Below are 23,627 nucleotides of genomic sequence, written 5' to 3' on the forward strand. Positions count from 1 at the left end.
GGCCGACTAGACAGCCGGCTTAACAATGCCCTAAAGCGACTCTCCGATGCAGCGCCCCCTGCTGACTCCCCGACTGCACCAAATAAGCCAGAGTGAGTTCGGGTCGTGACCACTTCATCATGTTTTCAAGTGCGCGTGACGTTGGAGGGAAGGTGGGAGGGGCCAACCTGGGGGTCACTCTTGTTAGAGCTGCAATAATATAGATCGATATACTGTACATACCTGTGGTAAACAATTGTGTGGCGGGAAGTGGGAGGCTGTGACGTCATGCACTCTGGAATTGAAAATATCGAACCATAATTTGTAACATTAAAAAAAGACGTTTTCTTTGCATTTATACCCCATTGTAAATTTGTAATGGAGCTTAAATTCCTCGATACGTTCAGATCGAGATGCTTTTTACCATCCTATGTTCAAGTCACATCTTATAGAGAGAGGAGAGGAAGAAGATGGTGAGTGGAAGAAGAAGAAGTGGGAAAGAAGAAGAGGAGACGAAGAAGCAGCAGGAGAAGGAGAAGAAGAGAAGAAGAGAGGAGAAGAAGAAGAAGAGAAGGAGAAGACAAGGAGAGAGGAAGAAGAGCAGAAGAAGGAGGAGACGGCGAAAAGAATAAGAAGAAGGAGACTGATAGAATAATAATAAGAAGAATCAGAGGAGGAAGGAGGAGACGGAGAGAAGAAGAAGAAGAAGAAGAAGAATCGAGTCTTGGCTAAAGTTACCAGAATACACACAATGTGGGAATATCCAGTAAAGGCTGGGTGTCATATTTCACTCGTTAATTAAAATATAATTTACCAATCAGAATCAGCTCTTGTTAATAATGAATAAAATGATACAAGATTTTGATGTGAGAACATATTAACATAAAGTTGATGTATCTTGAGTGGGGAGGGTACTGGGTGGTGTCACGAGTTACTCACAGGCAGCGCCTCCGTTTGTTCGTTCACACCCCTCCCTCCCCCCGCCCGCTCGCTTCTTTCTCGCCAAAAGGCACTATATAAATCCAATTATTATTACTAATGAAAAAGGTGCGCAAAACGAGGAGGGGGAGTGCGTGGATCGTGCGTACCGCCTCAGCACGTGCCTACTCGTGGGCGTTGCCGTTGCCGTGACAGCGGAAGGGTTTTGAGACTCCACCTCCGCTCTTCTCGCGCCCCACCCTCTTCAATCCGAGCAGCCAATGGAAAAGCGCAGGGCGTGGCTCTGCGCTCGGAGACGTCGCACCATTGGGCGGCGCACGCGGGCCGTGAGCACGAGGCATCATGGCGGCGTCCGTTGGATTACTGCGGCGCTGAGCGCTAGCCGGTACGGCTGCTGCACGTGGGTGGCTTTCTCGCGCGCGGCGCACGGCCATGCGCACGGATCTCCGCACTGATTCGTACACCACCCCATGTCTTGACGTCATGTCCTCGGTCCGTGTTGCGCTCGCGAGCGGGCGGACACGGCGATGGGGAGGGGATGTTATTTGTATTTATCGAACGCCATGCTGGTTTTGTTTAGGTGATTTTATCCATCGAGTCACGATTTTTCACGTTTTCATACATTTTAACCCCCGACCGTCGATTCCACAGGGAATCACATTGCATGTTTTAGACGTGTCATTGAATGAATGAATGAATTGGACAAGATTGTTAACATGTGTTTTGGGTTGCCATGCTTCAATCGCCCCGCTAATGAAGGAAAAATGAAGTTATTCATGTCCGGGTCTTGTTCCGGCCTTTACATTTGCACTTTCCGAGCAACTCCCAATTATACGGAATGATGGTCCATTGGTGGCGAATTAGCAGCAAAGACCAAACGTCAAAGCGTGACTCGTTAAACAAAGAAGCATGGTGGGTGACCGACCTCGCTGTTTGTCCGCGATGTTCCGATCATTGGGGAAATGGTCACCACATCCCTCGTTACATTTCCTCCCTGGAACCTTCGTCTATCCGCTCTCTCTCCCCCCCCGACCCCCTTACCTTGTCCCCTCGGCCCTCGCTGTTATTGCTGTTGGAACCATTGTGACCACGTGACCACACGTGCGTCCACGTGACCAGACGTGTCACGTGCGTCCTCGTTAACATCGCAAATACCAACTCGACTGTTTAATTGCCAATGATTCAACTTCATAGGACGAGTTTTTTTTCATTGTATTTTGTGCGCGGATTTGGAATTTAACCCGAACTGCACTGTGTGGTTTTTCATTTATTACTTGCAAAATCGAAGATTTTTCAAGTATATTGGTTGGTTGCGTTTGTTTGTCTGTTTGTCGGTTTGTCTCTGTCTGTTTGTCTTTGTTTGTCTGACTTTGTTTGTCTGTCTTTGTTTGTCTGTCTTTGTTTGTCTGTCTTTGTTTGTCTGTCTTTGTTTGTCTGTCTTTGTTTGTCTGTCTGTTTGTCTTTGTTTGTCTGTCTTTGTTTGTCTGTCTTTGTCTGTCTGTCTGTTTGTTTGTTACTTGCAAAATCGAAGATTTTTCAAGTATATTGGTCGGTTGCGTTTGTCTGTTTGTCTGTCGTTGTTTGTTTGTCTGTCTTTGTTTGTCTGTCTTTGTTTGTCTGTCTTTGTTTGTCTGTCTTTGTTTGTCTGTCTTTGTTTGTCTGTCTTTGTCTGTCTTTGTTTGTCTGTCTTTGTTTGTCTGTCTGTTTGTCTTTGTTTGTCTGTCTTTGTTTGTCTGTCTGTCTGTTTGTTTGTTACTTGCAAAATCGAAGATTTTTCAAGTATATTGGTCGGTTGCGTTTGTCTGTTTGTCTGTCGTTGTTTGTCTGTCTGTCTTTGTTTGTCTGTCTTTGTTTGTCTGTCTTTGTTTGTCTGTCTTTGTTTGTCTGTCTTTGTTTGTCTGTCTTTGTTTGTCTGTCTGTCTGTCTTTGTTTGTCTGTCTGTTTGTCTCTGTTTGTCTTTGTTTGTCTGTGTCTGTCTGTTTGTCTGTCTGTCTGTTTGTTTGTTACTTGCAAAATCGAAGATTTTTCAAGTATATTGGTCGGTTGCGTTTGTGGTTCTGTCTGTCTTTGTTTGTTTGTCACCGGCCTACAGGTCACAATTCTAAACTGATCTTCATGAAACTTCACCAAGTTGTCTAGGTCGTCCCAATTGAGAAGCCTATTGATTTTGAGGTCAAAGGTCACATGGAGGTCAAATTTCTAAAATCGCCATTTTAAATCCGATTGACTTGAAAATTGAATAACATTTGTATATTGAGTCAATAAATTGGGAAATGAACTATTTTTGAGGTCAAAAGGTCAAAGGTCAACTCAAGATCAAACTTCTAAAATCATTTTTCATCTGAGAAAACGTCACTTTTCATCCTGTTGACCCGAGCTTTGATCAAGATCGTAAATTTTAATCTTCATGAAATGGACAATTTGCTGTGTCAATGGAATTTTTTTCTTGGGGGGTGGGGGGGCGGATTTTGCAAGTATCGTGCTCCGCATGACGTCTTGTTTGACTTTGTTTGTCTGGCACCAACTTACAGGTCACAATTCCAAACCGATCATCACAAAACTTCACCAAGTTGTAGAGGTCGTCACAATTGAGAAGCCTATTGATTTTGAGGTCAAAGGTCATCTGGAGGTCAAATTTCTAAAAATCACCATTTTAAATCCGAATGACTTCACAATTGAACAGCATTTGCACATCGAGTTGCTACATTGGGAAACTATTTTTGAGGTCAAAAGGTCAAAGGTCAACTCAAGGTCAAACTTCTAAAATCATCAATTTTCATTCGAAAAATCATCACTTTTCATCCTATTAGCCCGAGCTTTGATCGGGATCGTTAATTTTAATCTGGGTGAAATGGACAATTTGATGGATCAATGGCATCCTTTTTGGGGACGGGGGAGGGGGTGGATTTTGTAAGTATCGTGCTCTGCATGACGTCTTCTTGTTTATTTATTTTAAAATTTGTCGCAACTGCTGAGGATTTCGAATTCTTCTCATCTTTTTTTTCCCCCCTTTGTTCCCGCTCACGACTGTGCACATTTTGATACCACATATGTCCGAATCGGACTTAGCGTTCAGATGGCACATGACATTTAGTAGGTGTCACATGTCCTAAACAAGACCAACAGTCAAACAATGGCGTAGCCGGGCTTGTTTGATACTTTAATTGTAGAGGATAGTATGACCTGGGTGGGGTTAGCAGTTAGCAAATAATATAAGTATTAATTTCTTTTTTTACTTCAGGCATGGACAGCCGGTTCGTGAATGACTTGGGTAAAAAAAACCTAATGGCAAACGACTAACCAATAAATTCCACACTCCCATCCTTGTGTTTCCTTGTATACCTTGCAGGTCTGATAGAATGCTGTGGAGGAAATGCATTTGTCTTTGAGTTGTCTAATCTGGGTTCAAATCCCGACGCGGCTATATACTGTAGAACTGATGCAACTCCCCATCTATGAAGCATCGCAAAGTACACTTTGTGTGGATGGGCGCTAAGCTGAGTGGCACGTCTGCTTGCATTACTTGGAGGAGGTTAAGGAGCCCATGTGCCTCTGAGGTAGAGGAGGCGAGTTATTGCCACCAACCTGAATAAAACTACCGTTTAGAGGCCATTTTTCCCCACAAAGCGGGGGTTGGCCTTTTCGGGGACCGTGGTTGTTGTTGTTTTTTGGTCCCCCTTTTGAAGCAATGTTTTACGGCCGGATGCCCTTCCTGACACCAACCCTTTTTGTCGCCTTTTTACGACAAGCAGGGAATTACCAGTGAACTGGTACTCAATTAGCGACCTCGGAAGGATGACAGGCTGAGTCAACCCCCCTGGCGTTAATTCAGCGATCGACCGGGATTCGAACCCAGGATCCTTGGATCCTAAGCTGGCACCCTAGCCGCCAGCCCAACACCAGGGACTTGCCACCAACCTGAATAAATTACAAAATACCTGCTGTGACTACTCACGGCAAGTGCTATGGAGTCTGTCGTGCCTGGGCTGCTTTGGCAGCACTGAATCTGCATTCGGGCAACACACCACAGATAAATTTATCTTGCGGGTTTCTCTGTGTCATCCCAAATGAAGTGTTGCTATAGCTGAGGGAATGCAATAAAGTAGTCGTTAATAATTTCCAAAATTTATGCCATCTGAATTTGTTTTTTGTTACAGTGAGAAATGGATTCTGGCAACGGGCGGTCAGATGCACTCTCGCAAAGGGAGAGCCTCTGTATCCTCGTTGAGGATTCACAGGAGAGAAGTGCAAGTGAAGAAATTGATCAGAGCTACATGGCATCGATGGCAAAGCATCTTTCTGCCCTTGAGGCCAGAGCACCCAGCCCCATCTTGGTAAATACCCTCCATCCCTTCACAAGTTGCATTGTATTATGACACACACACACACACACCACCTTTGGAGGCCATTTTTCCCCGCGGAGCAGGGGTTGGCCTTTTTTGGGCACCGTGGTCCCCTTTTTGAAGCAATGTTTTACGGCCGGATGCCTTTCCTGCCGCCAACCCTGTTAATCGCCTCTTGCGACACACAGGGAATTACCAGTGAACTGGTACTCAACTTGCCGACATTGGAAGGATGACAGGCTGAGTAAACCCCCCTGGTGTTAATTCAGCGACCAACCGGGATTCGAACCCAGGATCCTCGGATCCCATGCCGGCACCCTATCCGCTTAGCCAACACCAGGCTATTGTATTATGATGGTATTATCTAATTTACACAAGTATTCAAACCCCTGAGTCAGTACTTCGTAGAAGCGCCTTTGGCAGCGATTGCAGCTCTGTCTTTTTTTTTTCTTTTTTTTTTTTTGTATACAAGATCAAGGCTCGTGAAAGAGCGAACATTAATCACACAGAAAGACAAACCGACACATAAAACATATAACATCGGGAGCGGTAGACAAGATGGGGAGAGAGGGGGAAGGACACAAACACAACATTTGAGAGCAGGGACCGAGAGACATGGAGACATCGAGAGATCTGAGAGAGGGCGAGGGCTTTGGGGTAGGAGAGGTATAAAACATATGGACACTGCCAGGACTTCCAGGAAAGAAGTTGGAATTTCAAACAAGGTGGATCTGGGGTGAATTAGCGGGGGTAGAAAAGATCAAGGTTTTGGATGGGGGAAGATAAGAGATGGTGGTGAACAGCTGTTTTAAAGACCTGGAGGGAGGAGTGGGATTGAAGGGAGTGAGGGAGTTTGTTCCAGAGGCGGGAGAAAAGAGGAATGAAAGAGTGAAGGTGAGCAGAGAGCCGAGATTTCGGCAGTTTAACCATCAGAGGGTTGCTGGCAGATCTTGTGCGACCTGTAGGAATATTTGGGGGACAGAGCACAGAGAGAGCTGGGGGTGCAAGGCCGGAGAGGAGTCGGTGGAAGACAGAAAGACCACCTACCTGCCTGCGGTGAGTGAGTGAAAGGCCCTCAGAGATAGCTTCATCGCGGGAGATTCCAATAATTCTGAAAGCTTTGGTTTCAACAGCGTGAAGCCGAGCTAGGTGTGAGGCAGGAGCACCGGCCCATAGGGGAGAACAGTATTCCATTGAGCTGCGGATGAAAGCCTTGTATGTGGTGAGGAGCTCAGGTGTGCCGAGGAAGGACTTCGCACGACGGAGGATGCCCAGTCGGCGACTGGCTTTGGAGGCCAGCTTGGAAATGTGGTTTTCCCAAGAAAGATCATGGCAGATAGTGAGACCCAAAAGCTTGAGCGACAGAACTTCTTGGAGAAGATTGTTGAGAAAGTAGATGGGAGGGTTGTCCAGTCGATCTTTTCGGAGAGACATAGTAAGAGTGTGAGATTTGTCAGGATTGAAAGACATGTTCCACTTGTTTGACCAGTCTGTGATTTTGTCCAAGTCTTCAGAGAGTGAGGAGGCTGCAGACTGCCGATCTGAGGGAAGAGGAATGGAGCGGCAGAGAGTGGAGTCATCAGCAAAGAGATAGAGAGGATTTTCAAGAGAGTCAGAGAGATCATTGATGAAGACCAGAAAAAGCACGGGGCCCAGAACACTGCCTTGGGGAACTCCAGCCTGAACAGGAAGAGGAGATGAGAGAAACCCATTCAGGGCCACACGATGACGACGACTAGAGAGGAAGTCCGCCAGCCATGCGTGGAGATTTCCATGGATACCAAAGGAGGAGAGTTTGGTGAGCAGAGCGGGGTGCCAGACCGTGTCGAAGGCACGTGATATGTCGAGGGAGACAGCTCTAATTTCCTGTTTGGCATTGAGGACCTCCATCCATTGTTGAGACAGCAGAAGCAGCATGTCCAGAGTAGAGTGACCTGGTCTGAAACCAAATTGATGATCAGAGATCAAGCCATTGGAGAAGAGGAAAGATTTCATATCCGAAGCAATGATGGATTCCATGACTTTGCTGATAATTGGGAGAAGGCTGATTGGTCTGTAGTTGCTAGGATCTGTTTTTGCACCTTTTTTGTGCATAGCGGTGATGTTGGCTGATTTCCAAGCAGATGGCAGTTGAGCTTGAGCAAAAGAGAGGGTGAAGAGAACAGAGAGAGGGTGAGATAGAGCAGCAGAGCAGGATTTTAGGACCCGTGGGCTGATGCCGTCGGGTCCAGTTGCAGAATCAGAGTCGAGGGTTGACAGAAACTTTTCCACCTTGTCAGGAGGAAAGGACACGGAGTCCAGGAGCAGCAGGGTACGACTGGGTATGGTGGGTACAGAGAGGGATGGGTTTGGGACACAAGATTTAGAGGCAAACACAGAGTTGAGGCATTCAGCTTTTTCACGTGCGGAGTCAGCTGTGTAGCCGTTTGAGGTAAGGGAGGGGATGGAGGGGGAACAAACACCAGAAACGGATTTGACCAGACGCCACCAGGATTTGGAAGAGGGAGACAGATAAGAGAGTTCGGTCTTGAGAACGGAGAGATATTGTTTCCTAGCTCTCCTGAGGGTGGACACACACTTGTTTCGGGCTTTGTGAAAGGAAATGAGATTTCCTTCCGTTGGATTTGCTTTCCAGGAGACGAAGGCAAATTGTTTCTGGGCAACAGCCTCACCACAAGATTCCGTGTACCATGGACGGGAGGAAGGGTATGACAACTGAAGACGAGATGGGATAAATCTGTGCATGAGAGAGAGCAATTTACTTTGGAAGAATTCCCAGGATGAGTTGATGTCAGAGGTGGTAGAGATGGGAGACCAGTCCAGATGATTGATGGCTGCTTGAAGACCGTGCCAGTTGGCCTGAGTGAAATGCCAGACTCGTCGACGCTGAGCAGGCTCCCTGAGGATGGTCAGAGAGATGTCCACTTTAACAAGGACATGATCAGATGATCCGATTGGAGCAGAAGAAGAGCAGCAGACATTTTCAGGGAAGTTAGTCATAACCAAGTCTAGAAGAGAAGATGTTCCGTTGACTGAGATCCGGGTCGGGAAATTGACAGATTGTGTCAGTCCCAGTGAGTCGCAGAAGTCCTTTGCTGAGGAGCCATGGCTGGTGAGAGAGGTACCCACACCCAGCCAACTGGCATGATGACAGTTGAAATCACCACATATGAGGAAGAGAGAGTTGGGATGAGTAGATAGAAGTTGGTCCATATTATCAGACAGCGAGATGTAGATGGAGTCATCACAGTTTGGTGGACGGTACAACACACATATGAACAAGAGGTGGGAGCGAAGGGGAAGCCGTAGCCAGAGATATTCCTGGGGGTGAGGTGGAGAGAGTGCAGTGCAGGGCGAGTGAGGAAGAGTTTTTGATAAAGATAGCAACCCCACCTCCAGGACGAGGCTCAGGTCTATCATACCGGAGGAGGGAGTAGCCCGGGAGAGATACTAAGGAATCAGAGACATCATAAAGGAGGAAAGTTTCTGTTAAGCAGATCACGTCTGGTTTGACAGAAGCAACCTGTATGGAGAGATCAGTTAAGTTTGAACGAAGGCCCCGGATGTTTGAGGTCCATACCGTTAATGAAGAGGAAGGGGGAGCATCAGATACAGAACAGGGGGGAGGAGGGGTAGGGTAAGATGTGGAAGAGGTGGAAGAGGTAGGGAGAGCTGTTGAAGGTGTGTCAGAGATTTCAGAATAGCTCGGAGAAAGGGCAGGATGGGGCGGACAAAAGGTTTGATGGTGATTGGGTGAGGCACAATGAGGTGTTATTTGAGGAGGGGGAAGAGCGAGGCAGAAGGTTGGGGGAGACGGAGGTGAGAGTTGGAAGGGGGAAGAAGCGGGGAGGACGCTTTGAGGAGGAGGAGTGAGAGGGGGGAAATTGAGAAGCAATGAGGGTGGGGAGATTTGAAGGGGAGGGGTGAGGGGGGAGTTTGGGAGGGAAGGCACAAGGGGAGGGATTTGAAAGGGATGGGATATGGGGGAGATTTGGAGGGGAGGGGTGAGGGAGGAGTCTAGGAGGGGAGGGGTGAGGGGGCGTCTTGGCGGGGAGGGGTGAGGGGGTAGTTTAGGAGGGAGGGGGCAAGGGGGGAGATTTGAAAGGGATGGGTGATGGGGAAGATTTGGAGGGGAGGGGTGATGGGGAAGATTTGGAGGGGAGGGGTGAGATTGCATTTTAGAAAGTGTACGATTTATGGGAAACGAACATTTATTGCAAAATGAGTTTCTTGTGACCTTCGAGTTAAAAATACGTTTAAGGATGCTGGATGGAGGATGGAGTGCAGGAGAGTTTAGGGAATGTAGAAAAAAGGCACTATTGGAGATGGATATTTTTTTTGGGATGAATTGATTTGGTGAGCAAGTCGAAAGCAGCCTTTTAAAGAAGAAGAAGAAAAAGGTGTTATAAAATATGACGGAATACATAACTTGAGGGGAAAGTGTAAACATTGAAGTTTAATAACAGTGAAAACTATCTGGGGAAATGGGGGAGAAACACGTGGTCGAAGAACGAACGAACGAATAAGAATGAATAAACGAATGAGAACAGAGAAGGAAATTGTTTTTTTTGTTTTGTTTTTTTTGTTTTTTTTGAGTTGAGATTTACACAAGGAAGTAGGCTGTGGGTGAAAAGACTGGGAATACAGAGAACGAAAGTTATTGGATCACAAACGACGGACCGCTGAGAGAAAAACAAAGCCTCAAGGTTGTACAGTGTACACTGTACAAGGCCTCAAGACACGACACGAATTAACACGATTTTCAATACAGGTATGAAAGATTTGCACCGAAAAATCTTCGTCGGGACACAATATACGTACAACACCATAAATAAATACAGTTTTAACGAAAATACAAATGGGAACAATCACTTAACTTCGATTTCAAATCGTTCGCGACACGGCAAACAGACGATCAATTTATGAAAGATAAACACCAAGAAACAACCAAAGTTGCACACAATAACTTCACACACCGAAAGATAAATACAGTTTCGACAAAATGCAATTGTGAACAGACTTCAACTTCGCGAGTCTTCTTGGGTATGTCTATCAGCTTTGACCATCTGAATTTTTTTTGTTTTTTTTGTATACTGAATCGAGGCTCGTGAAAGAGCTGACATTTACTTCACAAACAAATCAACCAGACAAACAAAATATATAAAAAGAGGAAGCGGAAGACAAGATTGGGAGAGAAGGGGAAGCACACAAACACTTGAGAGCACACAACATTTGAGAGCAGGGAGTTGTGTGGGAGGGAGAGGGCTTGGGGGGAGGAGGCGTGGGAATGGGGGTGTGGGGGGGTGGGAGAAGTATAAAACACAAGGACACCAAGGACTTCCAGGACAGAAGTTGGTATTTCAAAAAAGTGGAATTGGGGTGAAATTAGCGGGGGTAGAAAAGATCAAGGTTTTGGATGGGGGAAGATAAGAGATGGTGGTGAACAGCTGTTTTAAAGACCTGGAGGGTGGAGTGGGATTGAAGTGAGTGAGGGAGTTTGTTCCAGAGGTGGGAGAAAAGAGGAGTGAAGGTGAGCAGAGAGTCTTGATTTTGGCAGTTTAACCACAAGCGGATTGCAGGCAGATCTTGTGTGACCTGTAGGAATATTTGCGGGACATAGCCCAGAGAGAGCTGGGGGGGCAAGGCCAGAGAGGAGTCGGAAGAAGACGGAAAGACCACCAACCTGCCTGCGGTGAGTGAGTGAGAGGCCCTTGGAGTTAGCTTCATTGCGTGAGATTCCAATGATTCTGAATGCTTTGGTTTCAACAGCATGAAGACGAGCTAGGTGTGAGGCAGGAGCACCAGCCCAGAGGGGAGAGCAGTATTCCATTGAGCTGCGGATGAAAGCCTTGTATGTGGTGAGGAGCTCAGGTGTGCCAAGGAAGGACTTCGCACGACGGAGGATGCCCAGTCGGCGACTGGCTTTGGAGGCCAGATTTGAAATGTGGTTTTCCCAGGAAAGATCATGGCAGATAGTGAGACCCAAAAGCTTGAGTGACAGAACGTCTTGGAGAGGATTATTCAGAAAGTGGATGGGAGGGTTGTCCAGTCGGTCTTTTCGGAGAGACATCGTAAGAGTGTGAGATTTGTCAGGATTGAAAGACATGTTCCACTTGTTTGCCCAGTCTGTGATTTTGTCCAGGTCTGCAGAGAGTGAGGAGGCTGCAGACTGCCGATCTGAGGGATGAAGAATGGAGCGACAGAGAGTAGAGTCATCAGCAAAGAGATAGAGAGGATTTTCAAGAGAGTCAGAGAGATCATTGATGAAGACCAGAAAAAGCACAGGGCCCAGAACACTGCCTTGGGGAACTCCAGCCTGAACAGGAAGAGGAGATGAGAGAAACCCATTCAGGGCCACACATTGACTACGACTAGAGAGGAAGTCCACCAGCCATGCGTGGAGATTTCCATGGATACCAAAAGAGGAGAGTTTGGTAGCAGAGCGGGGTGCCAGACCGTATCGAAGGCACTTGATATGTCAAGGGAGACAGCTCTAATTTCCTGTTTGGCATTGAGGACCTCTATCCATTGTTGAGAAAGCAGAAGCAGCATGTCCAGAATAGAGTGACCAGGTCTGAAACCAAATTGATGATCAGAGATCAAGCCATTGGAGAAGAGGAAAGATTTCATATCTGAAGCAATGATGGATTCCATGACTTTGCTGATAATTGGGAGAAGGCTGATTGGTCTGTAGTTGCTGGGATCTGTTTTTCACCTTTTTTGTGCAAAGCGGTGATGTTGGCAGATTTCCAAGCAGATGGCAGATGACCTTGAGCAAAAGAGAGGGTGAAGAGAACAGAGAGAGGGAGTGAAAGAGCGGAAGAACAGGATTTTAGGACCCGTTGGCTGATTCCGTCAGGTCCAGTTGCAGAATCAGAGTCGAGGGTTGACAGAAACTTTTCCACCTTGTCAGGAGGAAAGTACACAGAGTCCAGGAGCAGCTGGGTACGACTGGGTACGGTGGGTACAGAGAGGGATGGGTTTTGGACACAAGATTTAGAGGCAAACACAGATTTGAGGCATTCAGCTTTTTCACGTGCGGAGTCAGCCGTGTGGCCGTTTGAGGTGAGGGAGGGGATGGAGGGGGAACAAACACCAGAAACAGATATGACCAGACGCCACCAGGATTTGGAAGAGGGAGACAGATAAGGGAGTTCTGTCCTGAGAACGGAGAGATATTGTTTCCTGGCTCTCCTGAGGGTGGACACACACTTGTTTCGGGCCTTTTTTTTTTTTTTTTTTTTTTGCATACAAGATCGAGGCTCGTGAAACAGCGAACATTAATCACACAGAAAGACAAACAGACACATACAACAAATAACATCGGGAGCGGTAGACAAGATGGGGAGAGAGGGGGAAGGACACAAACAAAACATTTGAGACCAGGGACCGAGAGACATGGAGACATCGAGGAAATTTTGTGGAAGGAAATGAGATTTCCTTCCGTTGGATTTGCTTTCCAGGAGACGAAAGCAAGTTGTTTCTGGGCAATAGCCTCACCACAAGATTCCGTGTACCATGGACGGGAGGAAGGGTATGACAACTGAAGACGAGATGGGATAAATCTGTGCATGAGAGAGAGCAATTCACTTTGGAAGAATTCCCAGGATGAGTTGATGTCAGAGGCAGAAGAGATGGGAGACCAGTCCACATGATTGATGGCTGCTTGAAGACCGTGCCAGTTGGCCTGAGTGAAATGCCAGACTCGCCGACGCTGAGGAGGCTCTGAGAATGGTCAGAGAGATGTCCACTTTAACAAGCACATGATCAGATGAGCCGATTGGAGCAGAAGAAGAGCAGCAGACATTTTCAGGGAAGTTAGTCATAACTAAGTCCAGAAGAGAAGATGCTCCGTTGGCTGAGATCCGGGTCGGGAAATTGACAGATTGTGTCAGTCCCAGTGAGTCACAGAAGTCCTTTGCTGAAGAGTCATGGCTGGTGAGAGAGGTACCCACACCCAGCCAACTGGCATGGTGACAATTGAAATCACCACATATGAGGAAGAGAGAGTTGGGATGGGTAGATAGAAGTTGGTCCATATTATCAGACAGCGAGATGTAGATGGAGTCATCACTGTTTGGTGGATGGTACAACACACATATGAACAAAAGGTGGGAGCGAAGGGGAAGCCGTAGCCGAAGGTATTCCTGGGGGTGAGGTGGAGAGAGGGCAGTGCAGGGCGAGTGAGGAAGAGAGTTTTTTTATAAAGATAGCAACCCCCCACCCCCCCTCCAGGACGAGGCTCAGGTCTATCATACCGAGGCAGGAGTAACCTGGGAGAGATACCAAGGAATCAGAGACATCATGAAGGAGGAATGTTTCTGTTAAGCAGATCACGTCTGGTTTGTCAGAAGCAACCTGTATGGAGAGATCAGTCAAGTTTGAGCGAAGGCTCCGGATGTTTGAGGTCCATACTGTTAAACAAGAGGAAGGGGGAGCATCGGATACAGAACAGGGGGCGGGGGGGGGGGGGGGAGTGGTAGGGTAAGATGTGGAAGAGGAGGAAGAGGTAGGCAGAGCTGTTGAAGGTGTGTCAGAGATTTCAGAATAGCTTGGAGAAAGGGAAGAATGGGGCGGACAAAAGGTTTGATGGTGATTGGGTGAGGCGCAGTGAGGTGTTATTTGAGGAGGGGGAAGAGTGAGGCAGAAGGTTGAGGGAGATGAAGGTGAAAGTTGGAAGGGGGAAGAAGCGGGGAGGATGCTTTGAGGAGGAGGGGTGAGAGGGGAGTCTAGAAGGGGAGGAGTGATGGAGAGTCTCGGAGGGGAGGGGTGTGGGGGGAGTTTAGGAGGGAAGGGGCAAGGGGGGGAGATCTGAAAGGGATGGGTGATGGGGAAGATTTGGAGGGGAGGGGCAAGGGGGAAGATTTGAAAGAGATGGGTGTTGGGGAAAGATTTGGAGGGGAGGGGCAAGGGGGTAGATTTAGAGGGGAGGGGTGATGGGGAAGTTTTGGAGGGGAGGGGTGATGGGGAAGTTTTGGAGGGAAGGGGTGATGGGGAAAATTTGGAGTGGAGGGGCAAGGGGGAAGATTTGAAAGGGATGGGTGATGGGGAATATTTGGAGGGGAGGGGCAAGGGGGAATATTTGAAAGAGTTTGGTGATGGGGAAGATTTGGAGGGGAGGGGCAAGGGGGTGGATTTGGAGGGGAGGGGTGATGGGGAAGTTTTGAAGGGGAGGGGTGATGGGGAGGTTTTTGAGGGAAGGGGTGATGGGGAAGTTTTGGAGGGAAGGGGTGATGGGGAAGATTTGGAGGGGAGGGGTGAGATTGGATTTTGAAAAATGTACGATTAATGGGAAACTAACATTTATTGCAAAATGAGTTTCTTGAGACCTTCGAGTCAAAAATACGTTTGAGGACGCTGGAGGATGGGTGGAGATCTGGAGAGTTTAGGGAATGTATGAAAGAGGCACTGTAACTGTAAGAGATGGAATTTTTTTTTGGAATGAATAGATTTGGTGAGCAAGTCGAAAGCATCCTTTTATAGAAGAAGAAGAAAAAGGTGTTATAGTATATGACAGAATACAGTTCTTCAGGGGACAGTTGAAACATTTTTTAACGACGTGAACACGTGATCACGAACAACGTGGTCGAAGAACGAACGAACAAATAAGAACGAACAACGGATAAGAACAGAGAAGGGAATGTTTTTTTTTTTTTGTTGTTTTTTTTTTGAGTTGAGATGAAAACAGAGACAGAGACCGAATGTGAAACGTGAAAAATAGAGACCGAAAGTAATTGCGAGCGCAATTGAAGAAACCGCTGAGACAGAAACAAAGCCTCAAGCCAAGGTCAGACACGGTAGCCTACTAGTACTACACTAGGCCTCAGAATACGCGACACGAACTAACAGACGATTCTGTACACAGGTATGAAAAACCAACACCAAGAATACTATAAAAGACACACCAATAGTTACACACACCGAAGGAAAGATACAGTTTCGACAAAAACACAATTGTGAAAAGTTACTTAACTTCGAAAGCGTGCGCGCAGCCGCGCATGGACAGCTTTGAAGAGACGTGACGAGTTTCACCAATTTAGTCAGGTTCACTATGTCAATAAATTATATTTCGTTCAAAATCATGGTAGATTAGCAAACCTATACATTTTTGGAAAGGTTATAGCATAAGGAAACTAAAAATCAATGTTTACATTTGGAGAGATACCTGTATGGCGGCCATTTTGGATTTTCAAAATGGCCACTGTAAAATACATATTTTGTTCTATTTCTGCCTCTAATTACCCTAAACACTTTTAAAAATATATACTAAACCTATATTTTCAGGGACAAGGAATCCAATGAAAGTATCAAATTAGTGCTATGGGGAATGGTAAGACACGAATCAAAGGTTTTGAATTGCAAAATACTGTCTTTATATTCGCGATAAGTTGCATAATCAAATACATGTTATCATTTTGTACAGGCAGTTAATAACATCAAAATGTGTCACAATAATTCATATCACCAAACATACACAGGCAGTCAGCAAAATCATATATACACATGCAGTCAGTATAACTTCACATCTACACAGGCAGTCAATGACAAAATATACACAGGCAGTCAATGGCATCAAACATACACGATTACAGAATATGCCATTTAGAGTTCGTCATCACTGTCCTGTGTGTCGTATCCGACAATATAGTCCGCATCGTTTTCACAGTCCGTTCCACACAAGCAAAGGTCGGTCAAATTGATTGGCAAATCGAATTGGTCGAATGGTCGATCGAATCGAATTCGATGAATCAAATTGAATCGAATCGATCGAATTGGTCGAATGTTCGAATTGGTCGAATGGAATTGGTCGATTGGTCGAATTGGTCGAATTGGTCGAATCAAATTGGTCGGAATTGGCAAATGTAAACATTGATTTTCAGATTTTCCATGTAATAACGTTTCCAAAAATGTATAGGTTTGCTAATCTACCATGATTTTGAACGAAAAAACATAGTGAACCTGACATTCTTCCTTGCCAATTCTTCCTTGCTTCCGCCAATGCTCCCAAGCTCTGTCAAGTTTGATGGGGAGCGTCAGTGAACAGCAATCTTCATGTCTTTCCACAGATTCTTGATGGGATTAAAGTCTGGGCTTTGGCTTACCCACTCAATGACTTTCACATTCTTGTTATGAAGCTATTTCAGTGTTGCTTTGGCTGTATGTTTGGGGTCATTGTCCTGTTGGAACGTAAAATTTCACTGCAGTCTAAGGTTTTTTGCACCCTTAAGCAGGATCTCCTCAAGGGTTTGCCTGTATTTGGCTTCATTCATTGGTCCCTCTATCCTCACAAGTCTCCCAGTCCCTGCCGCTGAAAAGCATCCCCATAGCATGATTCTGCCACCACCATGCTTCACGGCAGGGACGCTGTTAGATGGATGATAAGATGTGCTGTGCTCGGTAGCTGCCACATCTCGTACTGAGTCCTACGACGCCATCCTACGACGTCTGTCTCTGTCTCTCTCTGTCTCTGTCACTGTCTCTGTTTGTGTCTGTGTCTGTTTGTGTCTGTCTCTGTTTGTGTCTGTCTCTGTTTGTGTCTGTCTCTGTTTGTGTCTGTCTCTGTTTGTGTCTGTCTCTGTTTGTGTCTGTCTCTGTTTGTGTCTGTCTCTGTTTGTGTCTGTCTCTGTTTGTGTCTGTCTCTGTTTGTGTCTGTCTCTGTTTGTGTCTGTCTCTGTTTGTGTCTGTCTCTGTTTGTGTCTGTCTCTGTTTGTGTCTGTCTCTGTGTGTGTCTGTCTCTGTGTGTGTCTGTCTCTGTGTCTGTCTCTGTGTCTGTCTCTGTTTGTGTCTGTCTCTGTTTGTGTCTGTCTCTGTTTGTGTCTGTCTCTGTTTGTGTCTGTCTCTGTTTGTGTCTGTCTCTGTTTGTGTCTGTCTCTGTTTGTGTCTGTCTCTGTTTGTGTCTGTCTCTGTTTGTGTCTGTCTCTGTTTGTGTCTGTCTCTGTTTGTGTCTGTCTCTGTTTGTGTCTGTCTCTGTTTGTGTCTGTCTCTGTGTCTGTCTCTGTCTCTGTGTCTGTCTCTGTCTCTGTGTCTGTCTCTGTCTGTGTCTCTGTCTGTGTCTGTCTGTGTCTGTGTCTGTCTCTGTCTGTGTCTGTCTCTGTCTGTGTCTGTCTCTGTCTCTGTCTGTGTCTGTCTCTGTCTGTGTCTGTCTCTGTCTGTGTCTGTCTCTGTCTGTGTCTGTCTCTGTCTGTGTCTGTCTCTGTTTGTGTCTCTGTGTCTGTCTCTGTGTCTGTCTCTGTGTCTGTCTCTGTGTCTGTCTCTGTGTCTATCTCTGTGTCTGTCTCTGGGTCTGTCTCTGTGTCTGTGTCTGCCTCTGCCTCTGTGTCTGTGTCTGCCTCTGCCTCTGTGTCTGCCTCTGCCTCTGTCTGTGTCTGTGTCTGTCTGATCAATATGAAGCTTTAAACAAAGGAGGGACTTCCCACAGATAATATTTTAATGCTAACTCTGACATAATAGGTCACATGGTATGGGAGCCATGTTGGATTAAAGGCAAAAAAATTGGACATGATTTTCTCCGAAACCACCAAATGGAAAAACTTGAAACTTAGCAAATGTCATCAGCTTCCCTCCCGTGGGGTATATGGCGTGACAACGATGATATCATCTGTGAAATGGTATTCCAGCCAAAATTGGTTGAATTGAAATGCTTATCCGAAATGAAACTATATATATCTGATCTATGACCCGATGTGAGCGAAGAATTGCATTTATGACATCATCGGTCACATTGTATGGCAGCCATATTGGATTAAAGGAAAATATTTGGACAACATTTTTCCAAAACCGCTCAACGAAAAATATGAAAACTTGGTATGTGCCATCAGTCAACCCCCATGCGGTTTATAGGATGATAACGATGACGTCATCGGATAAGTTGTATTTCCGCCATAATTGGTTGAATTGAATCCTTATTCCAAAAATCTGAAACTTCATATATCTGATATATGATCCAATGGGAGTGAGGAATTAAATGTATGATGTTCATAACACATGCAATAAACGATGACACATTACGGCGCATGGATAATACAGGTATATAGGCCATAATAGCAGTGGGCCATGATAGTGACGTGTTCAGTTAACGATATTTTTGTTGAGAATGAACATGCGAGGCGAGACTGTGCAGTGTGCACTCTGAGTGCCATTCTAGTTTAAAGGAATTACACTTTTTTATTTTACATTTTCTTAGGAGCCCATCATGAATAATCTTCAAGAGGATCAAGGAAGGAGAACATTGGATTGTACCAAGCACTTAGATGATGGACTTGCATCCACTGGTGTGGAGCCAGACAAATCTGAGCCAGGTGAAGTGGCATGAATGTGACGATGGCCTTTTGTTTGATATTTTAGTTGGATGGAAGTGTAAAAGTTTTTGAATTATTATTTAAGTACCCTTTTATGATCTTGCCTCCCCTCAAGATGCTACATTAACTTCTACAGATGACAACAAGAACATCAATTGTGACAATTTCAACTCTGTCGTTCAGTACGCGAAGAGTTCAACCAACACTGAGGGGTAATCCTGGCCTAATCATTTGAACAACACCTTTAATGGAGATTTGAGTATTAAAACATTTGTTGAAATTTATTGTCACCACCATCACTGTCGCTTGCAGCACACTTTGTGAAGATACACACATTTTACTCCAGGCTGGGTCATTAATCGAAGGAAACCACTTGCAGAGTTCCCATCCCTGCAGCCCCCATGCAGAAGCAGCCAACGATGTAATGGTACCCTGCACGCAAGATGAAATGTTATCAAAAGAAAAAGCGAAAGGTACATTTTGACACACAAATCGTTCCATTTCTTGAAATCAAACAAGGAGCCAACAGTGGTGCTTGGAGGACCCCACATCCCCACATTTATTGGCAAAACTGGTAAATTACTTCCCCTTTTTGTGAAAGCACGAATAAATTTCCCCTCACATTTTCTGAAAAAGTTAAAACACATGTTGTGTGTGTATGTATGTATGTATGTATGTATGTATGTATGTATGTATGTATGTATGTATGTATGTATGTATGTATATGTATGTATGTATGTATATATGTATATATATATGTATATGTATGTATGTATGTATATATGTATATGTATATGTATATATGTATATATATATATATGTATATATATACAGTCATCCCTCGCTATATCGCGGTTCACTTTTCGCGGATTCGGTACATCGCGGTTTTTTCTCGCTAGTATATGTAAAATTATATCGCGGATTTTTCGCTATATCGCGGGATTTTGCGGTATAAATGTATTTTTATATACTATTATTTTAAATATTTTTGTGGTAAAATAAGCATTTTCTAGCCTAAAAAATTAAAAAACGTAAAGAAATAAGAAAAATACAGTATTTAAAACATATTACAAGAAATAAAATACTGTACATAGTGTACAGTAGAAGGGTAGACAAAGAGTCATGCGTATGGAAAACGCCAGTACATTCATCATCGTCATCACCTTCATCGTCATCAGTACTGCACAGCTAATTCATCATCATCTTCATCACGCAAGTTGTAGTATTGAAGAGCCGGGGCTCTTGCTTGATACGGACGAAATGACGGGCAAGACACAAACTCGTCCGAGAAGATATTTATTCTCAAAACCAACTCGGGAACACTGAAAAGCCCATTTATCGGGCTGCATTATAAAGCACAACCAGAAACCGAAAGCCACGCCTCTCAAGCGTGGCGTGCTTCGGTGAATCGGTGGTCACGTGATCAACAGGTGTAGCTGATTATACCCGCAAAGCGCGGCACGCTTTAGCGGTCACGTGACCAGCCACTCTCGCGCCGGGAATCCCCGCCGGTGACGTCACCGGCTGGAGCAAGGAGATTCTGATGCTGGTCTTGCTTGGGGAACCCATGGGTAGCTACAGTATCTTCAATGGTGAGTACCCATTAGAATTTTATATGTTGTTAAAATTACGTATGTTTAAGAGTGTAAAAAGTGTTTAAGAGTATAGGAAGTGTTTATAAGAGTATGGGAAAGGTTAATAAGAGTGTGGGGAGTTCATAATGCTTTAAAATATATATAAAAAAAATAAAAAAATATGGTCGCTACTTCGCGGATTTTCGTTTATCGCGGGGGGTTCTGGAACGTAACCCCCGCGATAAACGAGGGTTCACTGTATATGTATATATATATATATGTATATATATATATATATATGTATATATATATATATATGTATATATATATATATATGTATATATATATATATATATATATGTATATATATATATATATATATATGTACATATATATATATATATATGTGTATATATATAAATATATAAATATATATATAAATATATCAGTCATTATTGCATTATCATATAGTCATTATCATATATTCATTATGACGCACTGCTAGATGTTTCCCCTGGAGCTTTGCAGGCAATGCGGACATGCATGGCGATGACGTCATGACGTTCGCTCATTTGGTTGGAGCACAAAAATTACAGATACATGCATACTGTTACATGCTTCCTCCCCAAACCCGGGCCACGGTGTACCTCCGAGCTTCGAAAGGAGTCATGGCAGAAAGATGTACGATTATGTGTGTGTCCCAATGACCAATGGTAGAACCACACCAAGCAATTGATACAACACAAATTATTGTATTCAAACTCACACAATAATCTTACTATAATTCACTAAATGTCCATCTGTCTGTCTGTTTGAAGGTACCGTAAAAACTGCTGAACCGATCGCAAAGATATTTTGGGTGGATAATCCTGGGATCTCCAAGAGTAAAATAGGCTATTTAGTTTTCCCAATTTCAGCTTTAATCTCCAGCATTCTCAGGTTTGGACTCCCGCATAACATTCGCATTCGCATGACGTTCATTGTTCTCATTGTGACGACGCACAAACGGCTGCACCCGGGAAAGCAACATGTCTCCATCGATCGCTAACAGATCGCTGTCTCCATTGATCTTGCCAAGGCCGTAACAGCTATCAGCTCAAAATCCTTTTTACTGTTGATTTGGTACAGTTACACGTATCGGGAATTTGGTACACGTATCGGGAGTACATACGACATAGCGATTGTGAACACGATTATCGATCACGATTCACGATCACGATCATCACGATCATAGTGTATCGATCACGATTTGAAACACGATGGAATAATATTTACCGATATGAACAGTGATGTGGCTTTTATTGAAATTCTAAAGATACTGTTTAGATTTTCATGATTTGCGTGTGATATGATTCAACGGATGTTTATATGAATCGTTTAAAATTTAAAAAGCCTTCAATTTTTGACATTTTACCTTTTCATTTGGGCTTCCCAATTGAAGCCCCGCCCATAGGGCGGGTACCGTTGCTAGTAACACTTAACGCAAGTACAAGGAAACTCTCACTTGCACATCATAAACCACACAATTCATATGATGGTACCACCAATATTTCCTTAATCAATAACTCGCAGTACTCCGACGTGAGTGAACTGTAACACACCCCAAAGTCACGGTGTCACGACACAAGGCCAAAGTCGATCCCCGCTCTGGCGATCAACACGAAAAGGTCGTACGGGGACCTGAACCCAGGTCGGTTGACAGTCAAAGCTGCAGAATAGCCGCTTGGCGAGAGGTCGGGCCGAAGTCGGTCCGGTAATGATTCACCCAAAAGGTGAGTGGAAACTTTGCGCATGACTTTGCGCATGTGCAAGATTGGAGGTCACGTTTTTCGAAGCTGTTCCATGCACTCACGCTTTCGAAGCTAAGTAATTTTTTCACAATTGTGTTTTGTCGAGACTGTATCCATCTTTCGGTGTGTGTACCTATAGCGTGTCTTTAGGAAATTTTTCGGTGTTAATTTTTCATACATGTATACACAATCGTCGGTTAATTCGTGTCGCGTATTCTGAGGCCTAGTACTAGTACTAGTAGGCTTAGGCTACCGTCTCCGACCTTGTGGTTTTGTTTTCTCTCAGCGGTTCGTCGAATGCGCCGCAATTACTTTCGTTCTCTGTTTCGTCCCAGTCGTTCACCCATACTTCCTTGTTTAATATCTCAACTAAAAAAAAACCCCCAAAAAAATATTTCCTTCTCAGTTCTTATTCGTTTATTTGTTGTTCTTATTTGTTCGTTCGTTCTTCGTTCACGTTGTTCGTGATCACGCGATCACGTGGTTAGAAATGTTTAATCTTTCCCCTGTCGAACTGTATTCTGTCATATATTATAACACCTTTTTCTTCTTCTCCTATAAAAGGATGCTTTCGTCTTGCTCACCAAATCTATTCATTCCAAAAAAAAATTCCATCTCTTACAGTTCCTCTTTTCTACATTCCCGAAACTCTCCAGCCCTCCAGCCCTCCTTCAGCGTCCTCAAACGTATTTTTGACTCGAAGGTCTCAAACTCATTTTGCAAAAAATGTTCGTTTCCCATGAATCGTACACTTTTCAAAATCCAATCTCTCCCCTCCCCTCCAAATCTTCCCCATCCCCCCTTCCCTCCAAAGCTTCCCCATCCCCCCTCCCCTCCAAAACTTCCCCATCACCCCTCCCCTCCAAATATACCCCCTTACCCCTCCCCTCCAAATCTTCCCCATCACCCATCTCTTTCAAATATTCCTCCTTGCCCCTCCCCTCCAAATCTTCCCCATCACCCATCCCTTTCAAATCTTCCCCCTTGCCCCTCCCCTCCAAATCTTCCCCATCACCCCTTCCCTCCAAAACTTCCCCATCACCCCTCCCCTCCAAAACTTCCCCATCTCCTCTCCCCTCCAAATCTACACCCTTGCCCCTCCCCTCCAAATCTTCCCCATCACCCATCCGTTTCAAATCTCCCCCTTGCCCCTTCCCTCCCCTCCCTCCTAAATTCCCCCCACACCCCTCCCCTCCGAGACTCTCCCTTGCTCCTCCCCTCCTAGACTCCCCTCTCACCCCTCCTCCTCAAAGCGTCCTCCCTGCTTCTTCCCCCTTCCAAAGTTCACCTTCATCTCCCCCAACCTTCTGCCTCGCTCTTCCCCCTCCTCAAATAACACCCCACTGTGCCTCACCCAATCTCCATCAAACCTTTTGTCCGCCCCATTCTTCCCTTTCTCCAAGTTATTCTGAAATCTCTGACACACCTTCAACAGCTCTCCCTACCTCTTCCTCCTCTTCCACATCTTACCCTCCCCCTCCCCCCCCCCCCCTGTTCTGTATCCGATGCTCCCCCTTCCTCATCATTAACGGTATGGACCTCAAACATCCGGGGCCTTCGCTCAAATTTGACTGATCTCTCCATACAGGTTGCTTCTGACAAACCAGATGTGATCTGCTTAACAGAAACTTTCCTCCTTCATGATGTCTCTGATTTCTTGGTATCTCTCCCAGGTTACTCCCTCTTCCGGTATGATAGACCTGA

General features: G+C 45.2%; 1 protein-coding gene across 7 annotated transcripts in view; it reads left to right on the forward strand.

The window, feature by feature from the left end:
- Positions 1-1,180: 1,180 nt before the first annotated feature.
- TP53BP1 (tumor protein p53 binding protein 1) overlaps positions 1,181-23,627 on the forward strand; it is a 105,504-nt gene continuing 83,057 nt past the window's right edge. For 5 of the 7 annotated variants that reach the window (XR_013622490.1, XR_013622488.1, XR_013622489.1 and 2 more), the window contains exons 1-5: positions 1,246-1,303; positions 5,076-5,252; positions 18,445-18,559; positions 18,675-18,771; positions 18,872-19,032. Coding sequence is in view for 4 of the 7 variants with exons in the window: in XM_068106085.2 (XP_067962186.2) it covers positions 5,082-5,252; positions 18,445-18,559; positions 18,675-18,771; positions 18,872-19,032 (544 nt within the window). In the remaining 3 variants the exon portion in view is untranslated. Of the gene's footprint in view, positions 1,319-5,075; positions 5,253-18,444; positions 18,560-18,674; positions 18,772-18,871; positions 19,033-23,627 lie in introns of all 7 variants that reach the window. The other 2 variants (XM_068106086.2, XM_068106088.2) reach the window with 2 other exon arrangements.

The sequence above is a fragment of the Myxine glutinosa genome, chromosome 2, assembly GCF_964187855.1.
Source record: "Myxine glutinosa chromosome 2, kmMyxGlut1.1, whole genome shotgun sequence".
NCBI lineage: Eukaryota > Metazoa > Chordata > Myxini > Myxiniformes > Myxinidae > Myxine > Myxine glutinosa.